Source organism: Cololabis saira, chromosome 1 (genome assembly GCF_033807715.1).
Source record: "Cololabis saira isolate AMF1-May2022 chromosome 1, fColSai1.1, whole genome shotgun sequence".
Taxonomy (NCBI): Eukaryota; Metazoa; Chordata; class Actinopteri; order Beloniformes; family Belonidae; genus Cololabis; species Cololabis saira.
The window spans coordinates 17,232,082-17,259,838 of record NC_084587.1 but is presented as its reverse complement, the minus strand read 5'-3'; the positions used below and the strand labels follow the sequence as shown (position 1 = coordinate 17,259,838).

General features: G+C 39.8%; 3 protein-coding genes across 4 annotated transcripts; 1 reads left to right on the top strand and 2 right to left on the bottom strand.

Annotated features, from left to right (window-relative positions):
- Positions 1-2,282: 2,282 nt before the first annotated feature.
- On the top strand, positions 2,283-21,787 carry gtf2e2 (general transcription factor IIE, polypeptide 2, beta). Of its 2 annotated transcripts, none has more exons than XM_061714828.1 (8): positions 2,283-2,376; positions 3,977-4,131; positions 16,958-17,040; positions 17,693-17,800; positions 18,448-18,630; positions 18,971-19,064; positions 20,810-20,925; positions 21,030-21,787. In XM_061714828.1, exons 2-8 carry the CDS (start codon positions 3,978-3,980, stop codon positions 21,147-21,149), a joined length of 858 nt encoding a protein of 285 aa, XP_061570812.1. In that variant the 5' UTR covers positions 2,283-2,376; position 3,977; the 3' UTR covers positions 21,150-21,787. The 2 variants fall into 2 exon arrangements, with proteins under 2 accessions (XP_061570812.1, XP_061570736.1); XM_061714752.1 differs by having other exon boundaries at positions 2,312-2,496; positions 21,030-21,786.
- Positions 7,625-13,860, bottom strand: smim18 (small integral membrane protein 18). The gene is made up of 2 exons (XM_061730326.1): positions 13,555-13,860; positions 7,625-8,709 (listed from the first exon to the last, which is right to left on the bottom strand). The coding sequence occupies exons 1-2, from the start codon at positions 13,678-13,680 to the stop codon at positions 8,377-8,379; spliced, it is 459 nt and encodes a 152-aa protein (XP_061586310.1). The 5' UTR covers positions 13,681-13,860; the 3' UTR covers positions 7,625-8,376.
- LOC133424362 (dynactin subunit 6-like) lies at positions 21,682-26,888 on the bottom strand. The gene is made up of 8 exons (XM_061714950.1): positions 26,753-26,888; positions 25,473-25,598; positions 25,230-25,294; positions 24,981-25,086; positions 23,970-24,055; positions 23,834-23,881; positions 23,603-23,745; positions 21,682-22,081 (listed from the first exon to the last, which is right to left on the bottom strand). The coding sequence occupies exons 2-8, from the start codon at positions 25,499-25,501 to the stop codon at positions 21,989-21,991; spliced, it is 570 nt and encodes a 189-aa protein (XP_061570934.1). The 5' UTR covers positions 25,502-25,598; positions 26,753-26,888; the 3' UTR covers positions 21,682-21,988.
- Between the last annotated feature and the right edge of the window lie 869 nt (positions 26,889-27,757).

The following is a 27,757-nucleotide window of genomic DNA, read 5'->3' as shown; positions in this document are numbered from 1 at the left end:
TGTCTTTATTTTTATTTATTTATTTATTTTGAATTGCTCAAACTGTCAGCTCCTTTAAATCAGGGCTAAAAACATTACTGTTTACTGACGCGTACTCTTAAATGAAATACTTACCTGCTGTACTCTACTGCCCTTACTTTTTAACAACTTGTGCTTTTTATTATTTTACCTCTTCTCTTATCATTTTATTTCATTTTATTTGTTATTTACTGTTTCATTGTGTCTTGTAAAGCACTTTGAATTACCTTGTGTTGAATTGTGCAATACAAATAAACCTGCCTTGCCTTGCCTGCCATTTCTGTTTTGCCTGAGAAACAATCCCCCTCTTTCCATTGATGTTCTATCTGAATTTCTATTTGACCTATTTTTTATTTTTTATTCTGAGAACCAAACAAATCAATTAACACACACACACACACACACACACGCACGCACGCACGCACGCACGCACGCACGCACGCACGCACGCACGCACGCACGCACGCACGCACGCACGCACACACACACACATTACATTCAATAATTTTTCAGTGAAAATGTATTTTTATGATATTTGGCAACCAATATCAGCTTAAATGTAAATAATATGCACTCTGTATGTATTTTTTGTTCACACTTTGAAACCCCACCTGTTGTCTTGTAATGCCCTCCCTTTATTGTGTGTATATTTGGGATATTTGTGTGTATATATTTGTGTGTATATTTGCTTGTTATACGTGTATTTTTCATGTGGGTAATATATATATTTTTTAATAAATAAATGAAGACTTCTGGCAGACTCTGCCCCTCAACGAGTGTGACGAGGTGCAATACCTCGGTCATTTTATGACTAATGATTTCTCTGATGACAGAGATATTTATAGACAGTGTCGAATAATGTATGCCCAAGCTAATATGCTGCTGCGCAAATTCAGCATTGGCTCGGTGGATGTTAAAATTTCTTTGTTTAAAACATATTGCACATCCCTATACACTGGCCACTTGTGGTGTCGGTACAAGAAAAGCAGCATGCAGGGGCTCACTGTGGCTTATAATGACTGCATGAGGCTGCTTCTTAAAGTCCCAAGGAGCTGTAGTGCCAGTCATCTGTTTGTTAGTGTTGGAGTACCAACCTGTGCTGCTGTGCTACGGAATTTGATAAATAAATTTATATGTAGAGTACAGATGTGTCCAGTAACGAAGTACAAATACTTTGTTACCTTACTTAAGTAGAAATTTTGGTTATCTATACTTCACTGGAGTAATTATTTTTCAGACGACTTTTTACTTTTACTCCTTACATTTTCATGCAATTTTCTGTACTTTTTACTCCTTACATTTTAAAAACAGCCTTGTTACTCTATTTCATTTCGGCCTTTAAAAAGAAAACTATCCGGTTAAATTGCTCCATCCGGATAGAGTGAATTTGGTTGTTGTTTATGGCACAGATGTTCTTGTCCAGTTTTGTTCTTACATCCGTTGCCCTCAGATTCCTGCAACTAAACTTGGATGTACATTCCAATAAAGGTTAGGATAAAAGATAACATGCCTCTGAAGTTTGACTTTTTGCACCATTACAATACTTATAGGCACTAGTCATCATATCTCCTGCTCTCTGAAACACATGTTAATGCTCAATAGTACACATATATGGTTCTTTAATATATTTGCATTATACTAAGATGCATTTATTTTCAATGGCTTTTGTCCTTAATGGCCTTTTTCCCCCTTACATTACTTTTACTTTTATACTTTAAGTAATTTTGAAACCAGTACTTTTATACTTTTACTTGAGTAAAAAACTAGAGATGATACTTCAACTTCTACAGGAGTATTTTTAAACTCTAGTATCTATACTTCTACCTGAGTAATGAATGTGAATACTTTTGACATCTCTGGTAGAGTATCTAACTCTTTAAATAGCATTATTACCTGCTTAATGAATCCTGCACTTAGCTCAGTCAGGTTCACTGTTGTGGAACCACTGGTGTTCATGTCTGTACACTTGCGCTTGACACTGTTTTCTTTTTGTGTCACTGTGGTTTTTAAGTCTTCTGTCTTGTGGTTGATGTTGTCTTTTATATCGTGTATGTTCTATGTATAATTTTATGGTACTATGGACCTCTTCTCGAGATGTGTCTCTAATAAAGTGAATTGAAAGAAAGAAATTCCTGTAGAGGCTACAATATAAACTCATGATCCACCGATGTTGTTTTAGAAACACGAGAATGTTTCGGGCCCCGTCCAGCAGGGGGCGGTGCTGCACTGGTGCTGCACCTCCAACCTACAATCACCAGCGCTGACTGAAGAAGAAGAAGAGCAAGGATTAGCTGTCGTGTGTCGAAACATCGAACAACAAACGGAAACGGTTTTGTATCAGTGTTAAGTTAACTTGAGGTAATTTAAAAGCTGTATTTTTCAGAAGTTATCATTTCGTATCGCATCTAATATAATTAGTTAGGCCTTTTTGGACATACTCGACACCTTCTCTGTGTGTAAGCAGAAACAAAGTGCCAGGTGAGAAGTATAGACGCTACGGCTAGGCTAAAGCTGAAGATCTTCTGATGGGTTTATTGAATATCCTGCGTGAATAGTGGCGTTACAGAACACAAATCAATACATATATACGTTGTATAGTGATATTAGCTTGTAGTCCTGATTTATAAATACATTAAATCGTTCTAACAAACGTAATTCTTCCAAATACGACCTGGTTGGTGATTAAATGGATTGTTCTGTTCATTTAGTGTTGATTTGCGGTTCATTTACATCTTTATTGTTTCTACATTTGGGTGTAGTAGTAAAAATGTTGTGAAAACTGACAGGAGAGCACTGTAATGGTAAACCTAACTGCTGATCTTTAAATCGGCTAGTAGTTTGAGGAGAGGGGGTTTAATAGGAAGCTTCTTTTGTCTTGTAAACATAGTTTAAAAGGTAATGTTATTGATCAGAATCAGGTTTATTTATCCAAGTCAGGTCAAACAAGGCAGGGAGTTTGACTCCGGTTATTTTCGCTCACTGTACAGTAAATAGGCAAATGACAGCTCTAATTAACATATATACAATTTTAAAAAAAAAAGTGAAAGGTGCAGCAGAATGAGGTAGACATGGTTATTAAAAGGTGCATTGTTACAGCATATGATTGTGGTTATTCAATCAATCAATCAATCTTTTTATTTAGACTCAGGTCCATTAAAAAAGACAAACAAACATACAACAATATTTAAAAAAAGACAGTCATACCAGTGTTTCCACATAGCAGACTGGTATCTTACAGCACTGAGGACGGGGTTGGTTAACATCATAATAATGGCATTACAAGAGTTATTAAGTCGACATGAATTTGAACATCAATCGCCTCAAAAGTGCATGAAAAGTGATAACTTGTACTTTACAAAAGAGTTCACTTGCACTTATTATTATATTTATTATTATTGCACAGTGGTTGATTACTTTGAGACCCTATGAGTGATGAGATTTCATCAGAGCAACAGCTATGGGGAAGAAACTGTCTCTGAGTCTGGAGGTTTTGGCGTACAGAGCTCTGTAGCGCCGTCCAGAGTTCAAACAGACTGTGTCCTGGGTGTGAGGGGTCTGCAGAGATGCTACCTGCCCGTTTCCTGGTCCTGGACCGGTACAGGTCCTGTATAAATGGGAGGTTAGTCCCAATTATCCTCTCCGCAGACCTAATTGTCCATTGCAGTCTGTGCCTGTCTAGTTTGGTGGCCGACAGTGATGGACGTGCAGAGAACAGACTGTATGATGGCAGAGTAGAAGGTGGTCAGCAGCTCCCCACAAATTAGGACTTAATGGAAGTGTTTATAAAGCGTCTCCCTTGATAATTAGGCTCTGGTTTGAGTGAGTAACAGTCTACTGTAGAGTATGTGAAAGGTAGAACAGCAAACATCTCAGACCAAAGGGAACTTCGCCATCTATTGTTGGCTCTTATACCTGTTTATCAATAAAAAAATAAAAAAATCTATCTATATTCTTCCAGGATGGATCCGGCTCTACTCAGGGATCGTGAGCTGTTCAAGAAGAGAGCTCTTTCCACTCCAGCTGTTGAGAAGAGACCCACTGCCTCAGAGTCACATAAAAAGAAGAAGCCCAAATTAGACAAAGAGAGCTCCTCAGGGTCTAAGCACGGTTCTGGTAGGTGGAGAATTTCTTTCTTTCTTAACCGTTTTTAATCACCCTTCGACTTGCTCTTCATGGATGCCTCGTATGTTGTGCATTTGTTTCAATCATTAATTGTTAATGCCCTCTGATATGAAAGCTATGGTTAAATATCATACAATATTAAGCTCAAAACAGAGAACATAGAGGAAAATATCACCAGTCATCCCACACCATTGATTTAGGGATCGTGTGTACCTTATGCAACTCCATTTTTTCATTCTGTGAATTCAGATGCTCTTAACAGTCACATGACGAGTCATGACTCGTTGCTTATGTCAGCACAGAGTTGGAAAGCAGTTGCGTATGTTTGTGGCTAGACAGTGTTTCTGTACTGATTCTGATCTCTTTCATTGTTGTTATCGCCAGTAATCAAAATCTAGATATGTAGATAGTGTGAATTGCAAGAAAATAGTTTAGAGAGCACTTAAAAATCTGAGTGACTCAGCAGGTGAGAGCACACAGTGAGGGAAATGAAATTTCCGTATGTAATACTGACCATAATTTTTACACTTTTTTTTCTTTCTGAGCTGCGTCCCTCTAATATCACCAGCTGTCTTGTCAACTTTTAAGTACTTAAAATTACCAGATGTCGCTTCTAGAATTCTAGAATAGAGTTTCTAACAAGACTATTGCATCAGAGCGCTTGCATACCTACATGTCCTTGTTTGTCTCATGTTTTGTTTCTCCAGGAACTATTTAGTAGGGTTGTCCCGATCAGGATTTTTTAGCTCCCGATCACTTGAGTTTGAGTATCTGCCGATCCCAATTTTTCCCGATCCGATCACTTTTTTTGGCTCCCGATACATTTCCGATACTTTTTCCCGATCAGATACATTTTGGCAATGAATTAAAAAAAAAAAAAAAAGAACTAAAACTAAATTATCCCAAGATTCTTTATTGTCCATTGAAGAACAACATGGACATATATTTCAACAAAGCTTATCAGCACTGGTGCCACAAAATGTAAAAACATGAAATTGTAAACTAAAACAAAAAGTGCAATAACAAAAATAAATAAATTTAACTTCAAAAGAGGTAGTTGAATGACATCCAGTCAAACTCACAAACACAAGAAAATTAAAATACTCTTTGGCTTAACCTTAGTGCAACATTCTGAATGGCAAGAAATGAATAGCAGCAGCTTAATGCAACATGAACATTTACAATTTCACAATTCAAACTTGTAAACCATGTTAGTTTCGCTAACCGGTTACGCCGGCCGGAAGTGACGTTAAATGCAACGATATATAAAACGATTTAATATATATATTAAAAACATTAATAACTAGGTATGTCCCAATACTTTTTTGGCCGATACCGATGTTTTGAAAATGCCGTGACCGGGACAACACGACTATTTAGGCACATCTTTGAGGTTATCTGTTTCAGAGATGCCCTGAATCGTATGGCTGCTGTTGTTTGGGTCTTGTCAAAGGTGCTCAGTTAAAGAATCATGAAGTTTTTGCTCAATGCTATACACCTGTTTTACAAAGTGAAATATCCTGTAAAAGTTGACCAAACACTAAAGGTGATATCACATCTACAGGATTTATTCTCCTTAAAATGAACCTCAGTTCATGTCATGTGTCATTTTTTGTCTGTTTTGAATGCAGAAATTGTGACTGGAACCAAGTGTTCTGAGATAAATATGAAAAGCATCTGTCCCCTGGAAGCTGGTGTACTGTGTTTTTGTTTTTTCACTTTGGGCTGAGGGAAGAAATATGTCACTCATTCTGCCAATCAACAGGATTTTCTGCTTTTTTCTATGGAAGTTATGTGCACTTGACTCGTGCATACTCAATATGCATCGTATGCACAGGCAGGTAGAAGGAAAGTTGTTAGTTGTAACAGCAGCAGTTTATATTTGCAGGCACTAAGAAATAAGCTCAGTGGGCAAGAATGTACCAAAAACTAATGTATCCTTTGTATGTATCCCTAGGAAGGCGAGTAGGGATGCGTTATCCACTTTACATAACGTCAGATGTGTGGGCGTGTAGAATGACGTATTTTCATTACATCAGCAGGGTTATATACGACGTCAGACAGGTGTTTTCAAAACAGGGATGGATGAACATCGGGGTGAATGCTTCTTTGCCTGGGTTTTGCTTCTTGCAAAGCCCTGGCGTGTCATTTTTGTGTCCAGTGGTTCAAACAATGGACCATCCTTTGTGGTTCCGGTTTAGGGCATCCCGCGCTCCGAGGCTGAGTAGCTCCCGGATCTCCTCGTCTCCCCAGTTACTCATCTTGCAAAAAAAGGCCCCTAACTGTGACGTCCAGCTGCTGTTGTTACTTTTGTCAACTGTTTCCTTATTCTATTTATGAAAAAGAAAAGAAAAGAACAAACCTCCTGGTGGGTTGTACTCAGATTACATGATCAAAGAATCCCTCTCACAACCCGCCCCCCCCCCCCCGTTGGTTCTGTGTACATTAAACCTGACCTGGGCGAGTTATACACGGACCCAGCTCAATACGCCACCCTGCATCAATCAATAGCCCCTTTCACACAGAGATTCCGCAATATTGGTGTAAAGAAGTCCTGCCAATACGCCGCCTTTGTTGGTTCACACAGAACCATACAACGCCGGCATAACGCCGCTCCCGTCTGTAAATTCACACAGCATGCCGGCGTTCCGCAATCAGAGGCGTGACGACAGCGTCAGCGTCTAGTGGCATGCCGGCATGCCGGCTGTGTCATTCACACAGACCCCGTTCCGTCTCTGTGACGGCTCTGTGACTACCTCCGCTGCCGGCTTATTGGTGGGGCCACTTGGCCCCCCCATTCCGCCTCCGTGACTTTCACACAGAACAGCGAGGCGGCTTAAAGGCGCAACGTTCCCGCCTCGAACTGGCTGTGTGAAAGGGCCTAATGTAAACAGGACGGGCAACATGCTACATTTGTGTGTTAAATGCAGGGTATCCAATGTAAAACAGGCTGAAGAGCAAAGTAACTGATGCCATATTCCTTGTAGGGCTGTGCGATTAATCGATTTTAAATCTAAATCGGATTTATTAATCACAATCGATGTTAAAAAAAGGAATTTTTTGCAGCTGGCTGCATTACAGACAGAGCTCGTCTAGTCATCTTTGTTTGGTCAAGAAAATTGTAAATGTTGTCACTTTACTAAACTCAAGGAGGATTTACAGTATCTTTCAATTGCACTTCATTCCCAATAGGTAAATTTGTTTGCTATTTTTCTTTAAAAATAAAGATAAAATATTTGAAACAATTTATTCCATTGTCTTTTGTAGCTTTACCAAAAAAATCGAAATCGAAAATCGGGTTTTCAGAGAAAAAAATCGGGATTTTATTTTTGTCCAAAATCGCCCAGCCCTAATTCCTTGTTTATGTCTGCAAACCTTTCAGTAAAGCTGATTGAGATTCTGTTACCTCAGGCAGTTCTTTGTGCTACACTCACCAAGTACCGGTTTTGTTTTTAAACAGAAAAGATACGTTTTTCAGTCAAAGTTTAATCGGCAGTTTGTGGTAAGGCAAACAAAATCATACATTGTGCTCAATATGACACAACAACGTACATCACTGTGCAGCAACCAAACATGTCATGAGATGATGTTTCAGTGCTAAACATGGCGAGGCCAGCGGTGCACAAACAGAGAAACATAAGCTTCATCAAAAGCTACGATGATGTTTAACTCAGTATTATCAATTTTAAAGTAATAATCATGTCATTAGCTCTGGACAGCATTTTATATACAGGACATCTTATAAAAGAGAATTTATGCCCAGTAAGTCATGAGCACTCAAAGGTCAGAATGGATACAATATATTATTTTTCATATCCATATATATTATTTTTCTTTTCTTACTGTGTTTTGGGGAACGTTCGACTCCTTTTTAGGGAGAGAAAAGTCCCACAAAATATCACATTGCTCATTCTTAAATGCTAAAAATAAGTATATACTGATAATGTGGACAAAACTATACTTATTTTCAGCGTTAAGGCCACGCTGTTAGTAGCATTCATACGCGGGTGCTTTGTTTTCCTGTTAGTGGAATTTTTGGTGTAAAGTACGGGTTTTACAGTCTTTTGAAAGACATGTAGAGTTGACTAAAATAAAATGAAAAATCAGGTTTTCCTTCTTGTGTGTGTGCACATAAGTTATCTTTTCTCTCAGCATTTGCTGAATTGTGGCCAGCCAAACCATTTTCAGGCAGTCTTGCATATTTTTCTTTTTGTTTTTCTTGTTTTTTTGCCGTCCTTATACCACCTCAGTGTGGCTCTCTGACTCCTTGCAAATGCTGGTCATGAGCTTGCTGCAGGTTGGTGGGCCTTCCTCCTCTATCTGGTGGTGTGTTTTCCCTTTGGCACAGCAGCCACAGTCCAGTAGCTCGTAGAGGACGGCCAAGGCAGCCAGGGACAGGACAGTGAGGATGAAAAGCAAGAGGATGACGAAACAGGCCACGTTCCAGCCGTCGTGGAAAGGGTAGACTTCCTGGACCTGGAAGGAGACGTGGGAAAGCGGGAAGCCCTCGGGGCTCCAGGAGTGATTACTTGAGTGTGTGTTGGTGGAATTGGTAGCCATGTTCTCTGTCTGGAAGCAAAAACAAAAAAAATTAAGTATGTTATGTGTTTCAGTGTGTGCGCACACAAAAATACAGAAGCGTTACCTGTAATATGTTTTCATTAAAACATTTATGAATTACAGCTAATGTAATTATAGAATAGATTGTAAATCCTGGTAGAAAATGATACCTTTGCAGTAGGGGTGGGTATTGGGAAGGACCTCACGATACTTGAGCCACGATACGATACGCATTGCGATATCCCGATTATTATATTCTACATAGTTCACCGAAAAATTTAAAAATGCATTACACATCTTAAAATCCAAGTTGTATATATGTACATCAGATGATAGTGATGGATCTTAAAATCCGAGTTGCACGTTCATCAGATTATAGTGACAATTCATGGGACAAACTGAGTCAAAACAATGTTTTATTATAACTATACAAGCTAAAGTTGCAACATATTTGTATATGTTTTTCATATTATTTACATCATATGAAATTAACATTAAATTTAGTATGAGGTTGCTTTAATTAGATATATATTATAGATATAAATCCATAAATGAATAAACCTCTGTCCATTATTTTTCATTTTTTAAGGACAGGCAATTGTGTTATATAAAAAATAAATTATAAAATGAAATAAAACCTGAGCTCAGTGCAGGGCCGTTGGTAGAGAGTGGCAATGCCCAGGACTGTCACTTAGGTAGGAGCACGGGGTGATATAATGGGAAAAAGATCGGGGATAATAAAAAAAATTTAAAAATTTTTTAAAAAAAATCGATATTCAAATTTTGAATATCGATATTGAATCGGCTGGAAAAGTATCGCGATATATTGCCATATTGATATTTTTGCCCACCCCTACTTTGCAGTGTGATATACCATCTTGATTATGTCTGCAGCTCTTTCAGCACTAATGCAAATATTGGATTTAAAGAACTGCAGTCCAATAATGGAGTTAATAGATATTCTTAAGTAGGCAGTCTTCAGCCAGAGCCTGCCGTCTTAAATTCCCAGCGAGAAGTGTGCAAGCACTGCTGCCCACACATACACATGTGCACATACATGCTCATAACATACACTTGTGTGCACTGAGTCACAGAGACCGAGACGGCTGACCCAGATTACTTCAGTAGAGTTGAGGAAGAGGAACAGAAGTCCCGTCTCTTTAGAGTAGACCAGTCTGCCTTGCGTAAATATTTCATGCACATTTCGTCTAATATCTTATTACTGTAACCGAGGTGGCTGTGTAGGAACTATGCTTGTGTGTTTCTGTCGTCATTTTACTATGACCAACATTAGTGAATATATAAGCTTGGTTGTTGTGCGAGACTTTAAAGTGATAGGACTTATGTCCCAAATGTGTATCACAATGCTACCAAGAGGACCAGTCACTTTTCTTCTTTTTTTTTTAATTGCTGCAGTCTGGGCCAAAGCAAACATACAGTTGTATTTGTGGGGAGGTGCATGTTCGTTACAATGTGGGGTTCCCAGCTTCCACATAGAAACCTATTAGGTAACCTATTAGTTTGAAATTGCGAATAGAAGATGCACCTTTTCATTCATTCAAAATCCCTGCAAATGCAAAAAAGTGTATCCCCTCTCATGAGGAAGTTTTCCTTGTGAGACATGAAAGGAATATTTTGCCATACTGCAATTCAAACACTTTATGGCAGCTAAAGGTTCAAATGACATACCAAAAGGAGCTGCATTTGCTTTTCTATAAGAGCTGACTCCCTTGGGTATGATGTAGGAGACAAACGAGAGGACTCAATGGCTCAAATCTCATTATAGACCACATACGTCATCCTAAAGTTTAAAATCCACTGCTCCTCTGTGAAAAGTGAAAATGACCTTTCAGAAATCTTTTAGACGTGAGTGGCTCCACACAGGGGTGGGCGATATGACCTAAAATTAATATCACGGTATTTTTCATCTTTTGAACGGTGACGGTATAATATCACGGTATTTTTTGGTATGTTTTGGGAGGAGTAGCCTGTCCTGTCTCTTTATGTGAATAAGGTTAATATTTTTATAATATAATAAGTAAATGGTAGGTATCCTTATAAAAAAGAGACATGGGAGAGTATTATGCATTCTCAACATATTTATTTGGCAAAAAACCTAAAGATCTTATATATATATATATATATATATATATATATATATATATATATATATATATATATATATATATATATATAATATTTATTTTAATTATATTATGGGCTGGTTGGACAGCGGGTGGTGGAAAATTTCCCTTAATTTTAAATCCAAAACTTGACAGGTTTATGCCATGAGTATTCATATACAGTAATCCCTTGTTTTTCGAGAGGGTTACGTTCCAAAAAGAACCCCTGATAAGTGATATTCACATAGTAGCAACCCTTTTTTTTTTTTATAATTATTATACAAAGCTTCAAATTGCGGAGTTCAACACCGCCTCGCACGTATTCCACTGCTCTTCTGAGCCGCTCCATCCCGACTTGCGCTGCAGCGTCTTTTTCTTCTAAAGCCCGCGGTACAGGTGTGTTTTTTCGAGAGAAGAACATGGTTATGGGTATTTTTTTTGTCACTCTTTTTATCTTCTGGGAAAAAAGATTCTTTTAAACCGACATTCATTAATTTTTTCTCCATCTATAAGTCGGTGATTCTTCCAGCAGGTTGAAACAGCGCTCTGCGCTCCGCTGCCGTCAAAGACCCGCCCAGCTCCACTTCTGATTGGCTGGTGTTAGTTTGGTTGAGCCAGAGCTGCTTTCCTCTCATTCCATTGGTAGACGAACTCGGTTGACTCAGACTTTTTTTTTCTCTCAAACCTTTTTTTTTTTTTTTTTTTTAAGCAGTCAAACTCGCACGCCGAGAAAAAAAAACTCCGTACGCCGGAGATCCGGCACGGTGCCGGAATACTTTAAGCCCTGCATTTCTTACTACTCTTGTCGTAAGGTGTAGCAGCAGTAGCCTACACGATGCCTGCAGTGAAAGCTGTGTAGTCTTGGGAGTTGCTCCGCTGGTGCTGCTCCGCTGAGCAGCACCAGCGGAGCAGCGGTCCCAGCAGCAGCTGCTGGTCCCACTTGCGCTCGTTTTGGCCCGGGTTGCCTCTTCATATTCACGGGCGTGCGTGTTTTTTAAGTGATGAAACAGGTTGCTTGTGTTTCAACCTCTTGCTGTCACAACACTGCAGCAAACCTTGCATATCACCGACGTTTTTAATGCCTTATTTAGGCTTATTATTTTATAATTGATTTATTACGGTATTGACGGTATTGCAAAATCCATGTCGTGGCGCAGTGTTACACCGGTGATGACTATGACACCGGTGTACCGCCCACCCCTAGCTCCACATATAACGAACGGGCTTGTCTTGCATTAATTTGTTGAAGAAATTTGTCTTCTAAATGGAGAGACGGCAGAAATATGACTACATCTGTCTAAATGAAAGATATTCCTTACATCCATCGCCGTTATTCTAAGAAAGATCAGTCCCAAGAAGGGAAAACGTGATTTTTGTGCTGTAAGACTGAATGAAACAGACCAGATGTTACGGTCATTTCTGCTGGGATAAGTAGGATTTGGCTCGAGTGAGTGTACCCCAAGAAGACAGACAATGCATTTCCTAAAATGTAATATTTTTAATGCGGTCATATTTGTTGCCGAAAAGATTTTTCCTAAGAATGTATCAAGGCTTGTCAAGAAATCAACAGCTCATGTTGAGAATTTCTCTGCATGCTGTCAACATGCTTACAGTACACAGTGATGGTACGAATAAATGTTGAGATAAACTCCAAATATAACACCTGTGAATTACAGTTACTCATTTTGCAGGCACTTTTATCCCACGTGACTTACAAGTGAGGGAAGTGTTTGTTTATTAAAAAGGATCCCATTTAGTCTCACAGCTAGATGACCACGAGTCTTCCTCAGGTGTCACAAACAGGTGGCAACTTTTCCTCCGAGCTGGTAATTAATTCATGCTAACAGTCTGGTGTTTCTATTTTTCAATACACAGTAAACTGGTATGTGTTAAATCAGTTTGATTGAATGTGGTCCATGCTTCGCATCTCATCTCAGACCCAGCAGTATCAGTTTCACCTCCACTCATTGCCATGACAACAACCTCTTTAACCAATTTGAGTTGCCTGACCTCCCCCCTCCCTTCACGTCGTTTTTCTCTTGATGAGCTCTCCGTTGCTGCTGCTTTCTTTTGTCTGAGCGGTGACACACATAACAAGGCCAGTTCGGCTCCCTGCAGCATCTGTTACCTCCCCCCTGAACGAGCCCCACCCCAGCCACGCTCCGGAGGCGTTTTAGGACTACATGCTGCTCTCCTCACATTGGCTGTCTCGCTGAAGAGACACATCAGGTATAGAGTCGTGATGTCCCTGTCTGAGTCTTCGCATCTTTCAGTTCCACCGGGGTTTAACACGAGATGCTTCAGTTTGCAGAGAGTTGTGCTTCTGCACAAACGAAAGCATGGTGCATTTGAGTGCACTCGGGTGCAGAAATAGATATTCTGATGCTTGTTATTCAAGAGGGGAAGAGTGCAGACAGACAGATCCATGTTTATTTCATCAGATGCATGCATTTGGAGTCTTGGCCTCAATTTTGCAACTGGCAAAGATTTTCAGAACATTAAATGGCATTTTCTGAAAATCTTTCTTGATGAAACAATTCCCAGATTTAGATGTCTAAATAAATTGCTCTGCTTCTTGTAAAAATTTGATGTAAATGCCTGAACACACTATAACTGATTTGCTCCCGAAGACCAAGACCAGGTTGTGTATTTATTATTTCTGTGGATTAGGATGACCAATTGGTGTCAAACATTATCCACATGGCAATTTAAAAAAAATATGCAGACTCACCTGTGTGTCTGACTCGGGTCTTTCGAAGATGCAAGTCAACAGATGCACTCTCCTCCCTTTTAGTGCTCCACCTATCTCCTGCTTCTCCACTCTCCCTCGACCTGCTGTCTTCCTTGGCGCTCTCATGCACTTTCAGCCGGCGCTCATGCACCCGCTCCTCCTTCCGCCACTCCTTATAGCTCTTGGTGTCTCAGCCAAACAGAGCAGGCTCCTCCCCACCATCGCCGTCGTCTCCTATCCGTCGCTTCTGCGCCACTCGTTAGCCGACCTGTCACAATTTCAGGCTCCTGCCCACCGTGCGGCTCGGAGCCGCGGAGACTCCCACCCACACCATGAATCATTCATGAATCAGCGTGTGTTTTCAGCTTTGATTGGTGAGTGCTGAAACCAGACCTGGCGAACGCAGCATGGGTGGACTCCAGCAGAGAACTGGACCAGCTCGCTGGACTTCAGATCACTCTTATCAAATTTGCCTCATTCACGCCTCCTGTTTTACTTTTTACTATTTAAAACAGATTAATGTGTTACGCTTTAGCTAACTTTTAAATCCATCCCACATGCACTCTTCTTGTCACCGTAAATGTTCACCAGTTTGCAAAATGTATGTTTATCCGTAGCTGGAAATATTGCACTTGAGGGGGGAAAAAGTTACATTTGCTCTTTTTGGTTTGAAGAATGAAATTATGTGGAGATAAATAAATGCAAATACAACATGTTGGTCACAGTAAGGAATGTTAAACTTCCCAAATGACCCTGAACAGGACCATAACCTACATTAAATTTTTCAAATTTATTTATATAGCATCTATAACAGAAGTTGAGTTTGAGTTTAGTTGAGTTTAGAGTGTATTTACAAATAATTAAAATTTTTAATTATTTGTAATTAAACTCAAACTCAAAACTCAACTCAAGTTGCCTCTAGGCGCTTTCCAGAGACCCAGAACGTACCCCTGAGCAATTTTTGCATAAACTCCCAGAGTGGGAGAAAAAAGCACAACAGTGGCAATGAAAACCTCCCCTTTAGGAGGGAAGAAACCTTGAGCAGGATCTGGCTCATAAGGGGGGACCCTCCTGCCAGAGGCCAGCTGGGCAGAGCAGGAAAATAGAGAACAGACAGAGAATGAAAAACAGAGAAAAAGAGAGACACAGACACAATGGCTAACTGGTGCACTACAAGGATGACTATATAGACACATGTAGACAGCAGACACTGAGGTGGTCGGAGGGCTGGACTGCAGGTCAGGATGTCAGCAGGCGTCTTCCAAACATCCATACAGACGGGTGGAAGCAGCAGTGGGATGATCAGAGGGCGGGACTGCAGGGCAGCATGCAGCTCCTGAAACTCTGGCCTGCAAACATTCACAGACGGAGTTGACCCCATGCCTGGTTAATCCAAAAAATGGGCAAAAGGTGGGAACCAACAAGCTTGGCATTTAGTTGGAACCAAGCGCCAACTGTGTAACTTCCGTGTTGGGGCTCACGCAGAACTAAGATTCATTGCAGTTAATTGACTCCCGCTAGAGGCTGGCTGCAAAAGCGAGTCAGTTCTCATTGACTCCCATGTTAAAATATCCAGCTTTAGAGCAGAAATAAGCAAATGTACAATCGGGTTAAAGAAAACCATTTTGGTCTTCATTCTTTAAAGGAGCTTGAGGCAGGATTGAGGCAGGATTTATGAAAAAGATTTGCATACGTTTTAAGTTTTCTAGTAATAATGTCAGATGAAGCGTTCCAAACCAAAAAGAATGAGCCCTCTAGTGTATCTCTCCGTTGCCTTGAACAGGCTGTGTGCTGCAAAATGTGCTGCAATTCTGGGCCCGAATTTCCCGCGCTGGGCTGCAGATGTGACGTCACATGACGCTGCATGCGCGTTCTCCCCGTTCTCCCGTGCCGGCTTCGCTGTTGGCTGCAGTACCCCCAACGGCCGTCGTGGTGAAGGGTGGCGCTAGAGTCTCATTTCTTAAAAGGAGCCTCATGCTCCTTTAACTTCACACCCATGTCATGAGGGGCATGAAACTTTTTTGTGGACTCACTTGTTATCTCAACGCGACCGGCATTTTTTAATAAGCCGTTGTCCTCGTGTTAACTGGTCTATTTTGCTGTAAATGTTTGACGGCAGCTCTAGAGGTTTGGGTGGCGGAACTGAGAGCAGAGCCAACTTTGATGTACGGTGGCCGTGTTCCCATCGGCTTCTCGTCCAAAATGGGCTTCAAAACCACTCGTCAGAAACCAATGTGTCACGTCACGTGACATAATCCTTCGTCTATTGTTTTATACAGTCTATGAGTGGAACATTCCCACCAACTTTATTTATATAGCACTTTTAAACAACTTGCTGAAACTAAGTGCTGCACATAATGGACTACTAAAAACAATAAGAGACTATAAGGAACAAAAAGCAGTTAACAACATCAGAAGTGTATAAAAACATGACATAAGAACAACTGAAATTCAACATAATAAGAACAATCAAAACATGTAAGATGGAAAAATATTTGGAAAAAAAAGATTCTTGTTGAGGTTGAAAGCCAAGGAATAAAAATGGGTTTTAAGACAAGTTTTAAAATTGGACAGTGAAGGGGCCTCTCTAATGTGCGACGGAAGGTTATTTCACAGTCAGGAGCAGCAATAAAGAAGGCCCTGTCCCGTATGAGCTTCCTCCCAGGCCTTGGTTCCCGCAGGAGCTGTTGGTCAGCTGACCTGAATAACTGGGGAGAGTCGGTGGTAACGAGCATAAGATGTTTAAGATGAACTCTGATACACAAGCAGCCAACGGAGTGAAGCCAGGGCAGGGGTCAAGCGCTCTCTTCTATGGTCACCACTTAAGTCTTGTGGTCGTTCTGATCCAGCTGCAACCATGAGAGCAAGGACCGACTCACTCCAACATAAACTCCATTACAGTAATCCAAACGGGACAAGATGAACACGTTCCATATTGCAGCCTGCAAAGGAACTATTTCACTTTTGCCTGTCGCCTTAAATGATAAAAACAGGACTGAACAAGAGCCCTGATTTGGACGTCTAATTTAAAACCACCATCCGACTTAAAACCCACTTGGTCTAATCACATAACCTCTATTTTCTTTTCATTAATTACACACATACGCAGCTATGGATTGGCATAATGTATTTGGACTTAATACATTGACTTATTTTTGGAGCAGGCCCCTAGTGCTCATTCAAGGAACGGTAGGGTTTTTTCAGTTCTGTGATAAAACCAGACTCTTATAAAACCTTGAACAGGATAAAGTAGAATTAGAAAATCACTTTATTTAATGTTGAAAAAACAATTTTCTATCTGGAACTTTGCACATAAACCTGTCCCTTGTCTGTCCTGTCGCCCTGGTGTCCGTGGGATTAAATCCTGTTACATGATTAAATTTAACCTTTTTCTCCTCCACAGAAACAAGTAATGGCAGCTTCAACATCAAGACGAGCTCCGGTTACAAGTTTGGCTGCTTGGCAAAGATCGTCAATTACATGAAGGTAACCATCTGGAGTCACAACATTCTTGGGGATTATCTCTATTATATTATATTATATTTATTATTCATATGATTTAATGTGCATTTGCTGCACCACAGACGTGGGCAGTCCAGAGTTGAAAAGAGGAGGAAGCTGTGTAAAAGTGGGGGTGGGCTAGATTTGAATGGCTGACTCCACCCCCTGAACCAGCTGCTATGAACGGTGTAAAGAGGTGCTTTTGTGCTGTATTCCTTGACCAAAGCATACCTCAAACATTTTGGTAGTATCTTAAAAAACAGGATAGTATATATCCCCTGTTTAGGTTGTCATCTTTTCTCGTATCTGTTGTAAGAGCCAAATGAGTCAGTCTTGGTCCACTGTCATTCTTTGGTCACATAAACAGCTCGTATATTGTGTTCTCTCTGTAGACAGTGTAAAACTATTCCATCCATCTCTGCTCAACTCACCTCCACTTGACAGATTTTAGTTGAATGTGTGTACTTTTGTGCCATCTGTTGAATGGAGGGAAATTTAGCTTGTGAAAAGTTAACTGAAACCCTGCCGTTGGTTTAGAAATAACAGATTTTTGCATTTTTAAAAAAAAAAAGGGTGATGTGATGCATGTCTTTTTTATTTGTGTCTATTTGTTGTTTTTCCTTTCCTTAAATCCCAGACAAGGCATCAGAATGGGGACACGCACTACCTGACGTTAGAAGAGATTCTGGACGAGACCAAACTTCTCGACATCAGTATGAAACAGAAACAATGGCTCATGACTGAGGTTTGTTTGTCACTTTCAGTATCAACCTTCTGTTTATATTACAGCCTGTGTGTGTGTGTGTGTGTGTGTGTGTGTGTGTGTGTGTGTGTGTGTGTGTGTGTGTGTGTGTGTGTGTGTGTGTGTGTGTGTGTGTGTGTGTGTGTGTGTGTGTGTGTGTGTGTGTGTGTGTGTGTGTGTGTGTGTGTGTGTGTGTGTGTGTGTGTGTGTGTGTGTGTGGTACAAATTTTTGCACATTACGGTATACAGCAGAATGAAAACGTGTTTGTTAGAATAAAAAAAACTGTACATACTATAACAATTTATTTTTGTAGCATTAATTTATAAAGGGAAACTCCTGCACACCTTCTTCTCACCAGACTAGTGTTTTATTGGGCCAACGTTTCGGTCATAGACCTTTCTCAAGGCAGTGCGGGAGTTTTCTTTTTAAATTGGCTGCGGCTTTCCTCCTCCGACTTTCTGCATGTCCGGTGTGCAAAAAGTTTTCAGCTTTGGGTAGCATTAATTTATAAAACTATTTTAATTCTTTACAGCATAATAAAAAATCTTTATATTTTTTTTTCTTCAAATCAAATTCATGAAACAGGTTGAGCAGTTATACATTACCTGTTTTAATGTACGTTTTTATTTACCTTTATTCTCAACGTCAGGCCTTGGCCAACAACCCGAAGATCGTGGTCCGCGATGGGACTTATGCCTTTAAACCCAAGTTCAACCTGAAGGACAAGAAAGCCTTGTTGAGGCTGCTGGACAAACACGACCAGCTGGGCCTCGGGGGCGTGCTGCTGGACGACGTGGAGGAGGGGCTCCCCAACTCAGCCAAGGCCATCAAGGTGACATGGCCGTGTTTAAACGTGACTGACAGCAGATGTCACGAGTCATTAGGAAACACCGGGGAGACTCAACACTCTGGACCACGGGTGTCAGAACTTGGCCGTCGAGGGCCGGTATCCTGCGTGTTTTAGAGGTCGCCCGGCATCAACACACCTGATTCCAATTAATATTTGTCATCAGCTTGTCATCAAGGTCTGCACTAATAATGACAGTCATTTGTGTCATGGTGTGTTGAAGGAGGGAAACATCCAGAACCTGCAGGACACCAGCCCTCGAGGACTGACCTCAAACACCCTCATTTAAGACCCTGGAAATGATTTCTCTTGCGGTTGTTTACAGGCTTTGGGAGATCAGATCATCTTCGTAACGAGACCAGACAAGAAAAAGATCTTATTCTACAATGACAAGCATTGCCAGTTTGCGGTAGATGAAGGTAAGGGGCATTATTTGATATATGTATCAGGTGTATAATCTTCTGGAAAGCTCACTGGATCTCGCATGCACAGATGCATTCCACCTTCGTAGAACTCTGTCAGCTGTTTGATTTCGGTTGAAATGCATGTCATATTGGTACAGTTATGTTGATAACATCATATTGATAAGGTTATGTTAATTTGATGACGACCCTAGACGCTTTAAGCCTGGAACGCCATACTTGAGTCTTAGTGCTCCCTGCATTTACACAGCTGGACCATCATGTTACCTCAGGTGGCCATGTTGGCTTTCAAATCACATAATACTGGACAGTCGGTTGTAATGTTAACTGTCTTTTAGTATAAAGTTTTGATCTCCTCTGATGCACTTTAAAGGCAGGCTAAGCAATTTCTGTTGATATTTGAAACTGCAACAAGGCAGAGAGCTAGTGTTTCCTTCCTCCTCCCTCCAGTACTGCTCGAGAAATCGTGGCACATCATGAACTCTCCTCACCTTCCTCCCCCTCTAAACTCCACGTGCCCTAGGGTCAAACGGTACCCCGTATTTCACAGATCTATAAGACATCAATATGTCGCTTTGAAAATCTTGGTTCATTTGTAGATTAGTTATTTGTTTGGCGCATGACAATGCATGACATGGCAAAGCGCAACCTGAATTTGACTAAAGAAAGGGGAAAAAAACATGAAATAGACAGAAAGATGGACTATGATATATAGATGCACAGAGAGATGTATAATAGAGGCAGTATGACAAACATACTACAGTATATTCATCTTCATATAAGGCCTCTACTATAACATAAGTCTTTCTGCGTGTAAATATATAATATATATATATATATAGAGAGAGACTTTAGTGACTGAATATACATAATTACATTTAGCTGACACTTACACATAAACCAAATATAAGTTGTATGACTTTACATAAAGCATATACATTAATTTGATACTGACACTTTTTTGTTGCTCATTTCAAAAAATAAAATACTGCCACCGCAGTATACTGTACCATCCATCACCGTTCTGTAAAATCCCATACCGTTACATCACCGTCACAGATCCCCCCCCCCGTCAGCGGCTAGAGCCATGTTAGTTATAGTTTGGGGAGAGTGCTACAGACTATTTATTTCCTCTTTTTGTAACCACAGCTGTGTATGAAGAGCAGTTTTTTCCCCACTTCAAATAGCTTACCCTGCCTTTAAATAAGCCACGACACCGTTCTCCTTAAACACTTGGGGAAACAGGGTGCGACTCATTTGTTCCTCGTTTTAACATGAACATCATTCCATGATGACGATCGCCTCAACCCAGTCAGACGTACCATAGGTTTCACCATAACTTTCTGTCAGTCTTTTTCAAAGCGAAAGCCAAAGTGCCTCAAGTATTGATTTGTGCTGTTGACCGTGTTCATTTTGTATCATCATCTTGTGGGAGGCGTGAGCAGTAATATACATCTGAGCTGGCAGCAGAGCAAACTAATAATGCTGATATTACTCAGCCGTTCCCACAGTGATGGATTGTTATCAGAAATCGCACACAGATGCGGTGCTTTATAATCTCTGGACAATGTAAACCAGCAAATGCAAACAGCTGCTTTATGAGGATGTCCCTTTGTTCAAATATTGCACAATCTCTCTGACTCTCACTTCAGTTGGCTTCCTGTCTTCTTTGCTTTTTAAGTTTTTAAATGCTTCTTGGTATTTTAAAACACCTCTTGGCCACATTTCTTTATCAACTGCAGAATTTCAGAAGCTGTGGAGGAGCGTTCCAGTAGACTCCATAGACGACGAGAAGATTGAGGAGTACTTGAAGAAACAAGGCATTTCCTCCATGCAGGAAACGGGACCAAAGAAAGTGGTCAGTGCACATCTCATCCTCTTCATCCCGTCTATCCTTCCGTTAAGAGATGTGTCCTGAAATCGGATCTGTGCCAGTGCTGACTGTTTCTGTCTGTCCCGCAGATGCCGGTTCAAAAGAGGAAGAAACAAAGCGGGCAGAGGAAGAGACAGTTCAAGACCCATAACAACCATCTGGCAGGAGTACTGGAGGACTATTCAGAAGGAGTGCCTGCAAAGAAGTGAATCAAGTGGCCAGAATGTGAAACCCAGTGACGGCTGGAGATGGAATCACTGGCGTCGCTACAAAACAAACTTAACGGCTGTTGGGTCAAAGAAACTCCCTCGTTTTCCTTCATTTCTGTCCTTCGGTGGTCTTTCCTGACATAGAGCCAATAGCAGCAGCGGCAGCAGCCTAGTGGAGCTCCTCAGATTATTGAACAGAACTGAAGCACACTGGAGGAAAAGTACCGAGATGATAAGAGACGCACAGCTCACCTAACAGGACCACCGCTGTTAAAGGGAGCAGCACAGCTGGACCGTTGAGATGAGGCTGAAAGTCCATCCTCTTTTTCCATTTTGTCAATATTTCTTTCATTTTATTTAGTTTAGCAAAGATGTTTTGGAGGTTATATTTGGATAAAATCTCTTGTCTAATGGAAAACTTTCATGGGGCTTTGCTAAGTCCAGCCCCGTCACCCAGTAAGAAACGGCTTCATCCTCGCACCCTGGACTTTCAGAGTATTACAATGCTTTTACTTTGCAGAACTGTGGTATAATGGTTTCAAATCTTATTTTAATAAATTACAGTGTTACACAATGGTGCCTCAGGTGTATTGGATGAAATGGTCAATATTGGTAAGTAAACTTCTGACACACTTCTGCTTCTTCATTTAATTCATCTTAGAAAACAGAACATCGGCAAGATGAAAAGCTTCATCTGTCGGAGCAGATTTTAGTAAAAAATACCAGAGGAGGAAAAAAAATGAAAGATTAAGGATTTTTTTATATAAGTATATACATTCAGGCTTTCTTATAACAAAAATCTAAATGACAGATGAATTTAGGATGCGCAATGTTAGACTTTAACTAGTAGTGTGCCCTGCTTTAACAGTTCTCTTCAAATGGTGGTAGTTTGGCAGAATCTTCATCAGGAAATCCAGTTGAAGAGTCTGAGGCTGAAATGACACAAAACATGTCAGTGGGTTAAAATATACAAGTCAAATCTGAAAATCATCCAACTTTGAGCTACATAAAACCTGAAATAACACTTCATTCCCTGGGTGAGGAAACCAATAAAACTGCCCAAAGGAGCATAAAAATGAAATACTGTTACATCACGGAGATCTGTTTTAATTGCCGATTATGAGCTTAGTGGCACCTGGTGAGTTTCCCTATGCAAAGCATCTTGGGAAGGTAGCATGTACAGGGAGAGAGGCAAAGCTCAGCTTATTGACAAACTTTATGCAAAGTTCTTTGGGTGTTATCCAATCAGAAACTGAAAATCAAAGTTGACATTCTCTACGTCACTGCTTTCGATGGGAAATTCCCATCAGGTCCTTTTGTGTTGGTGGTAATATTAGAACAGTATGTAATGGAGCAGAAACTGACGGTGACCAGGGCAGCGTTCAGACTTATTCATGATCCCTCGCCATCTGTCTAGTGACACGCAAAGTGGAGGAAAATGCCACCATGTCTAGATCAGAATGGCTTTAAGATAATAAAGATGAAAGGTTCTGGAGTTTCCTCGTCCAATTTCCAGACCTGTTAACCCAATTAAAATGCTGCAGAAGGACCTTGACAAAGCTGGACGTCAGCAAAATGCCTAAGACCTCAAGGAACTGAAGCTATTTTGTAAATAAGAGTCCTACAGGAAACTAATACTTCAAATTATTGCTGTTAAAGTTGGATCTACAAGAATCATTCTTGGTATTTCTCGCATGACATTTTCTTTTAGACTTCATGTGTTTAAATTTACAGTGAGAACTAGACCCACTACAATTAGATTGTTTTTTTTTGCTAAAAACAAAAAACAAAGTAGGGTTAAAAGACTAACTTTTGCCACACAACTGCACACTAAAGTGATTAGAATACAATTTAATTTGATAATTATTTTTGTCAGACAAGAATTTGTAGGTTTTTTTAAATACCTGACATGTTTCAGCGATTACTTTCGCCTTCATCAGAGTCACAAGATGGTGTGTGTCAAGTATTTAAAAAACCTAAAAATTCTTGTCTGACAAAAAGACTTAGCAAATTAAATTGTAAAGCCATGGACAAAATGAACTTTATGATTAGAATACATTTGACAAAGAAAGAAAAAGCTTATTCAAGGTTTGGTCTATAATAGAAATGCACATTTGGTCTACAATAGAAATGGCAAATGCACATTTAATATAAATGAAATGTGTGTACACACACACAACCTGTGAAACCAACAAAGTCAACACCACTAGATTAGTGTCGACTTGATCTGCCAGTAATTCACCTCTGTTGCCAACCCAGACTTGAACCTGGGTCCTCCAGGCCCAACCTCACCGGTGTAACCACTAGGCCACCACTCCCCAAAACGGTTAGCAAATGTAAAGAAAAAGGAAAATAGTATGCATATGTGCTATTGGGATAATACCAACTGAGTTTCATCCCAACCCTGGGATACCCGTCTACTTCTGAAACATTTCCATCGTGCATATCCATACCTGTGGTCTCTCCGTCTGAACCCTCCTCATGCATCCAGAGCCAAAGATGACCGTGTTCTCAGGAATGACCTCACAGGTGTTGACCTGGCAGAAGGCTCCAATGATGCAGCCGCTGGTCAGGATCAGATTCCTGCCGACGTCAGCTACACAGCCAAACAGAGGATATTTGATACAGTCAGCAAACTTGCTCTAAATAACTATATATATTTGCCAATACGTGCAAGTTCCTACCTTTAGATTCTATCACATTGTTGTCACCAATTTTCAGCGCTTGTGATACTGGTCGTTATAAGTTAAGGGGCAAAAAAAGGCATTTTCCAAGTGCAGTAGTTCAAAATGATATACACACACATACCAGAAAGGATACCACAGCCAACTTCAAAAACGTTGTTGATACCTATAGTCATCGTCTTTGGTTCCACCTCAGAATCCGGTGTGATATTTTCGGGGTAACTGCAAAATAAAATAAACAAGCTTTCAACTGCTGATGATGTGAATCCCCAACAAAGACTGAATCAGAATCAGGTTTATTTGGCCAAGTCAGGTCAAACAAGACAGGGAATTTGACTCCAGTTGTTTTGCTTACTGTACAGTAAATAGACAAATGAAAGCTCTTATCAAGATATATACAATTTTTTAAAAAGTGAAAGGTGCAGCAGTATGAGGTAGACATGGTTATTGAAAGGTGCATTGTTACAGCATATGATTGTGGTTATTATTATTGCACAGTGATTGATTACTCTGAGACTATGAGTGATCAGAGAAACTGTCTCTGTGTCTGGAGGTTTTGGCTACAGTGCTCTGTAGCGCCGTCCAGAGGGGAAGACTTCAAACAGACAACTTCTAAGTAAATGTACACATGGACCATTTCTGTTCGGCAGAAAACCTCCCGGAAAAGACCACAGAACAGAATATGTTGAAAAATAAAATACAATTCTAGCACCGGCATGGCAGCACCTATGTCCAACTGGACTCACAGCAGTCAAGTATATCTCAACTATGAAAAGAATAGAATAGAATAGAATAAGGGTTATTGGCCAAGTATGAACATGCCAGACAGGGAATTTGTTTTCGTTTTTTTTGCTCACTGAACCCAGATTTAAATAGTTACAAATAGTAATAGACAAATGCCTCTTATTAACATATATACAATATAAAAGTGAAAGGTGCAGCAGTATGAGGTAAAATGGTTATTACTCTGAGACTCTATGAGTGTTGAGAGTTCATCAGAGCAACAGCTTGTTTGTATCCTGGATAGATGGGAGGTTAGTCCCAGTTATCCTCTCCGCAGACCTAATTGTCCATTGCAGTCTGTGCAGTATATTAAAAAAAAAAAAAAAAAATCCAACCCACAGAGCTTGAAAGAATTCTAAAATACCTGTTAATGATCAGAGCTTGTTCTTCGATCAGGTTTCCTTCTCCGATCACGATGGGTCCTGCCTCTGCAATGATGCGAGCTTTAGGGTGGACCACCGTCCTGGCGCCTGAGGGGACACAGGGCATTAAAACCACACTGCGTGATTTATGGTCCGCGTTAAATCGACGTAGACCTACGCCGTACCCTACGACGTACACCCTACGCGGAACCATAAATCAGCCTTCAGTGGTCTAATGTAAATGCTCTTACCGATGGTAACATCTCCTCTGATCTCGCTCTCAACGCAGACTACGGCTCCAGCCGCTATTTTCACGCTGCAAACACAAACAGAGAAACAAATGCTTGAATAATGCTAGTCTGGGCTACCAATTTGACACTTTAATAAATCCCCCAAAAGAGCTACAACACTGCCCCGCTGTGACTCCCTTGCTACAATTAGTAAATAACTAGTATCTAAACTAACAATGAATGGTATAGTTTTACTGTTTTTACCTTTTCTGGGCTTGTAATTTGTCTGTCATTGTAGGAGATTAAATCCTTAGGGCGTTGTTGTCTCAACTCGGTCATCGGTTGGAAAGCCTGGCTTTTTATTCGTGTGCGCATGCGTGAACCTGACTCCTGGGGAAAAAATATAAATAAATAATATGGCGATGCAAAAAGAAACCTTTTTCATTTTATTATTAGGCCTACTGTGTCTGTTTCTCCAGTTTGCTATACCCCACTAGCTATAGTCACTTTAAAAAAAATGATTTCATATTTGTGCTTTGGTTTAAATTAGAAAAAACACAAGTTTCAAAGTCTAAAAGGCAGTCTCCAAGTATTGAGATTTCTGTTTATAGCTTCTTCTTGCTCTTTTTTTTTTTAAATGTGCTTTCCAGGGCACCCAATTCTTAAACTGCGAGGGTTTTCTCTTCTGTTATTAGTTCTGTTATTCCGATATTACTTCCTTGAGCCACTCAGTCGCCATGCATTTTACTGTAGCACTATGAACTAATTTATTATTATAACAACACATTTCTATAAAGGGTTTGCTGCTCAAATAGATTACCAGGACTGAAGTCCAGCGACGCTTTGACTGATTGGGACAGTCATCATTAAATATTAATTAAATAAAATTAAAACAAATATTTGGTAAATTTTTAAGGTGCTTTAAAAATGTTTTGCCAATAAATATTACCATCACAACATAGTTGTTGTGGTCCTGAGGAAATAATCAATAATAAATAAATATATATGATTTTTATTAATTATATATATATATATATATATATATATATATATATATATATATATATATATATATATATATTATTATTATTATTATTATTATTATTATTATTATTATTATTATTAGTTAATTATGGAGGAATTAATCAATAATAAATATATATTTGTATTAATTATATACATAAATATATATATATATATATATATATATTATTAGTTAATTATATATATATATATATATATATATATATATATATATATAAATATTTTTATATTTTATATTTTATATATAAAGATTTTATATTATATATTCTATTTTTTCCTTTATCACCATGTGACCCAGTGTGTCTCCAAATATATGCCGAAATATAGTACTACAATAGATAAACAAGACAAACGTCCTTATAGTCCATCAAAAAATTATTTCATATTACTATTTTACATGTAAATGTTTTTTCCCCATCGTGTGACCCAGAAGTAGATAAATAAACCCACAGACTTGATGCGGCAGTAATGTGATCAGTGCGCGTAAATGATTAACCTACTTTGACCCTTCCTGCTCCCACTAAGCCAAAAACAAAACAAGACCAGATAGGAAGTAGTTTCTATTATGGAAAAAAGGAAAGCAGGGAAGGAAGAGTCAAAACAAACGCCCTCGGTAGCTGCAGAGCAGGGAGAAACCCCTCGGCCAGACAGGAACGACATGTTCTCCTGTGCCGTCCTCTCTGTGGTGGTGGCCGTGTTCGTGGGGCCGCTGACAGCAGAACTATCGCCGGGTGAGTAGCCGAGCCCGAACCCCAACCCAAAGACTGAGGCAGTTGTGGTTCAGATCAGGCTGTTACAGCAACGGAAAAAGCTAAAGCCTGATTTATGGTTCCGCGTTAAATCGACGCAGAGTGTACCGCGTACCGTACGCCGTAGGCTCTGCGTTGGTGTAACGCGGAACCATAAATCAGCCTTTAGACATGGACGCCTCATCAACCGCTGCTGCCTATTGGCGCTGACGAGCCGCGGGGCCGCCATCTTGGAGCGGGCACCCGCTCCACTCAGTGTCATCTGTCTGGCTGGAGCAGTCAAGGGTCAGCGTATATGTATATATGTATATATATATATATATCAGCTATTTTAATAATATGAAGAAACAATAATAAACATATGTAGCCTATATGTATATACATATGCACATGTATGTATATATATATATATATATATATATATATATATATATATATATATATATATATACACATGTACACATGTATGTATATATAACAACTCCATATATATAAATCTATATACCTATACACACATATGCTAAACTCCTTGAAAGAGGACTGCTTTATATACTTTGTACTACAGCAAATTTCACACAGAGCTTTACCACTCTAAAATGTTGTGAATATATGTGTAAGGTTATATATACAAACTTATATGAAGAGTATGCATTATCACGGTTTCGGAAAATATTTGCATGTTGAACTCAGAGACCGTCAGAATTATCAACACATTGTTCCTGATGCTCAAATCACATTTTGATTCATTACTTTTCT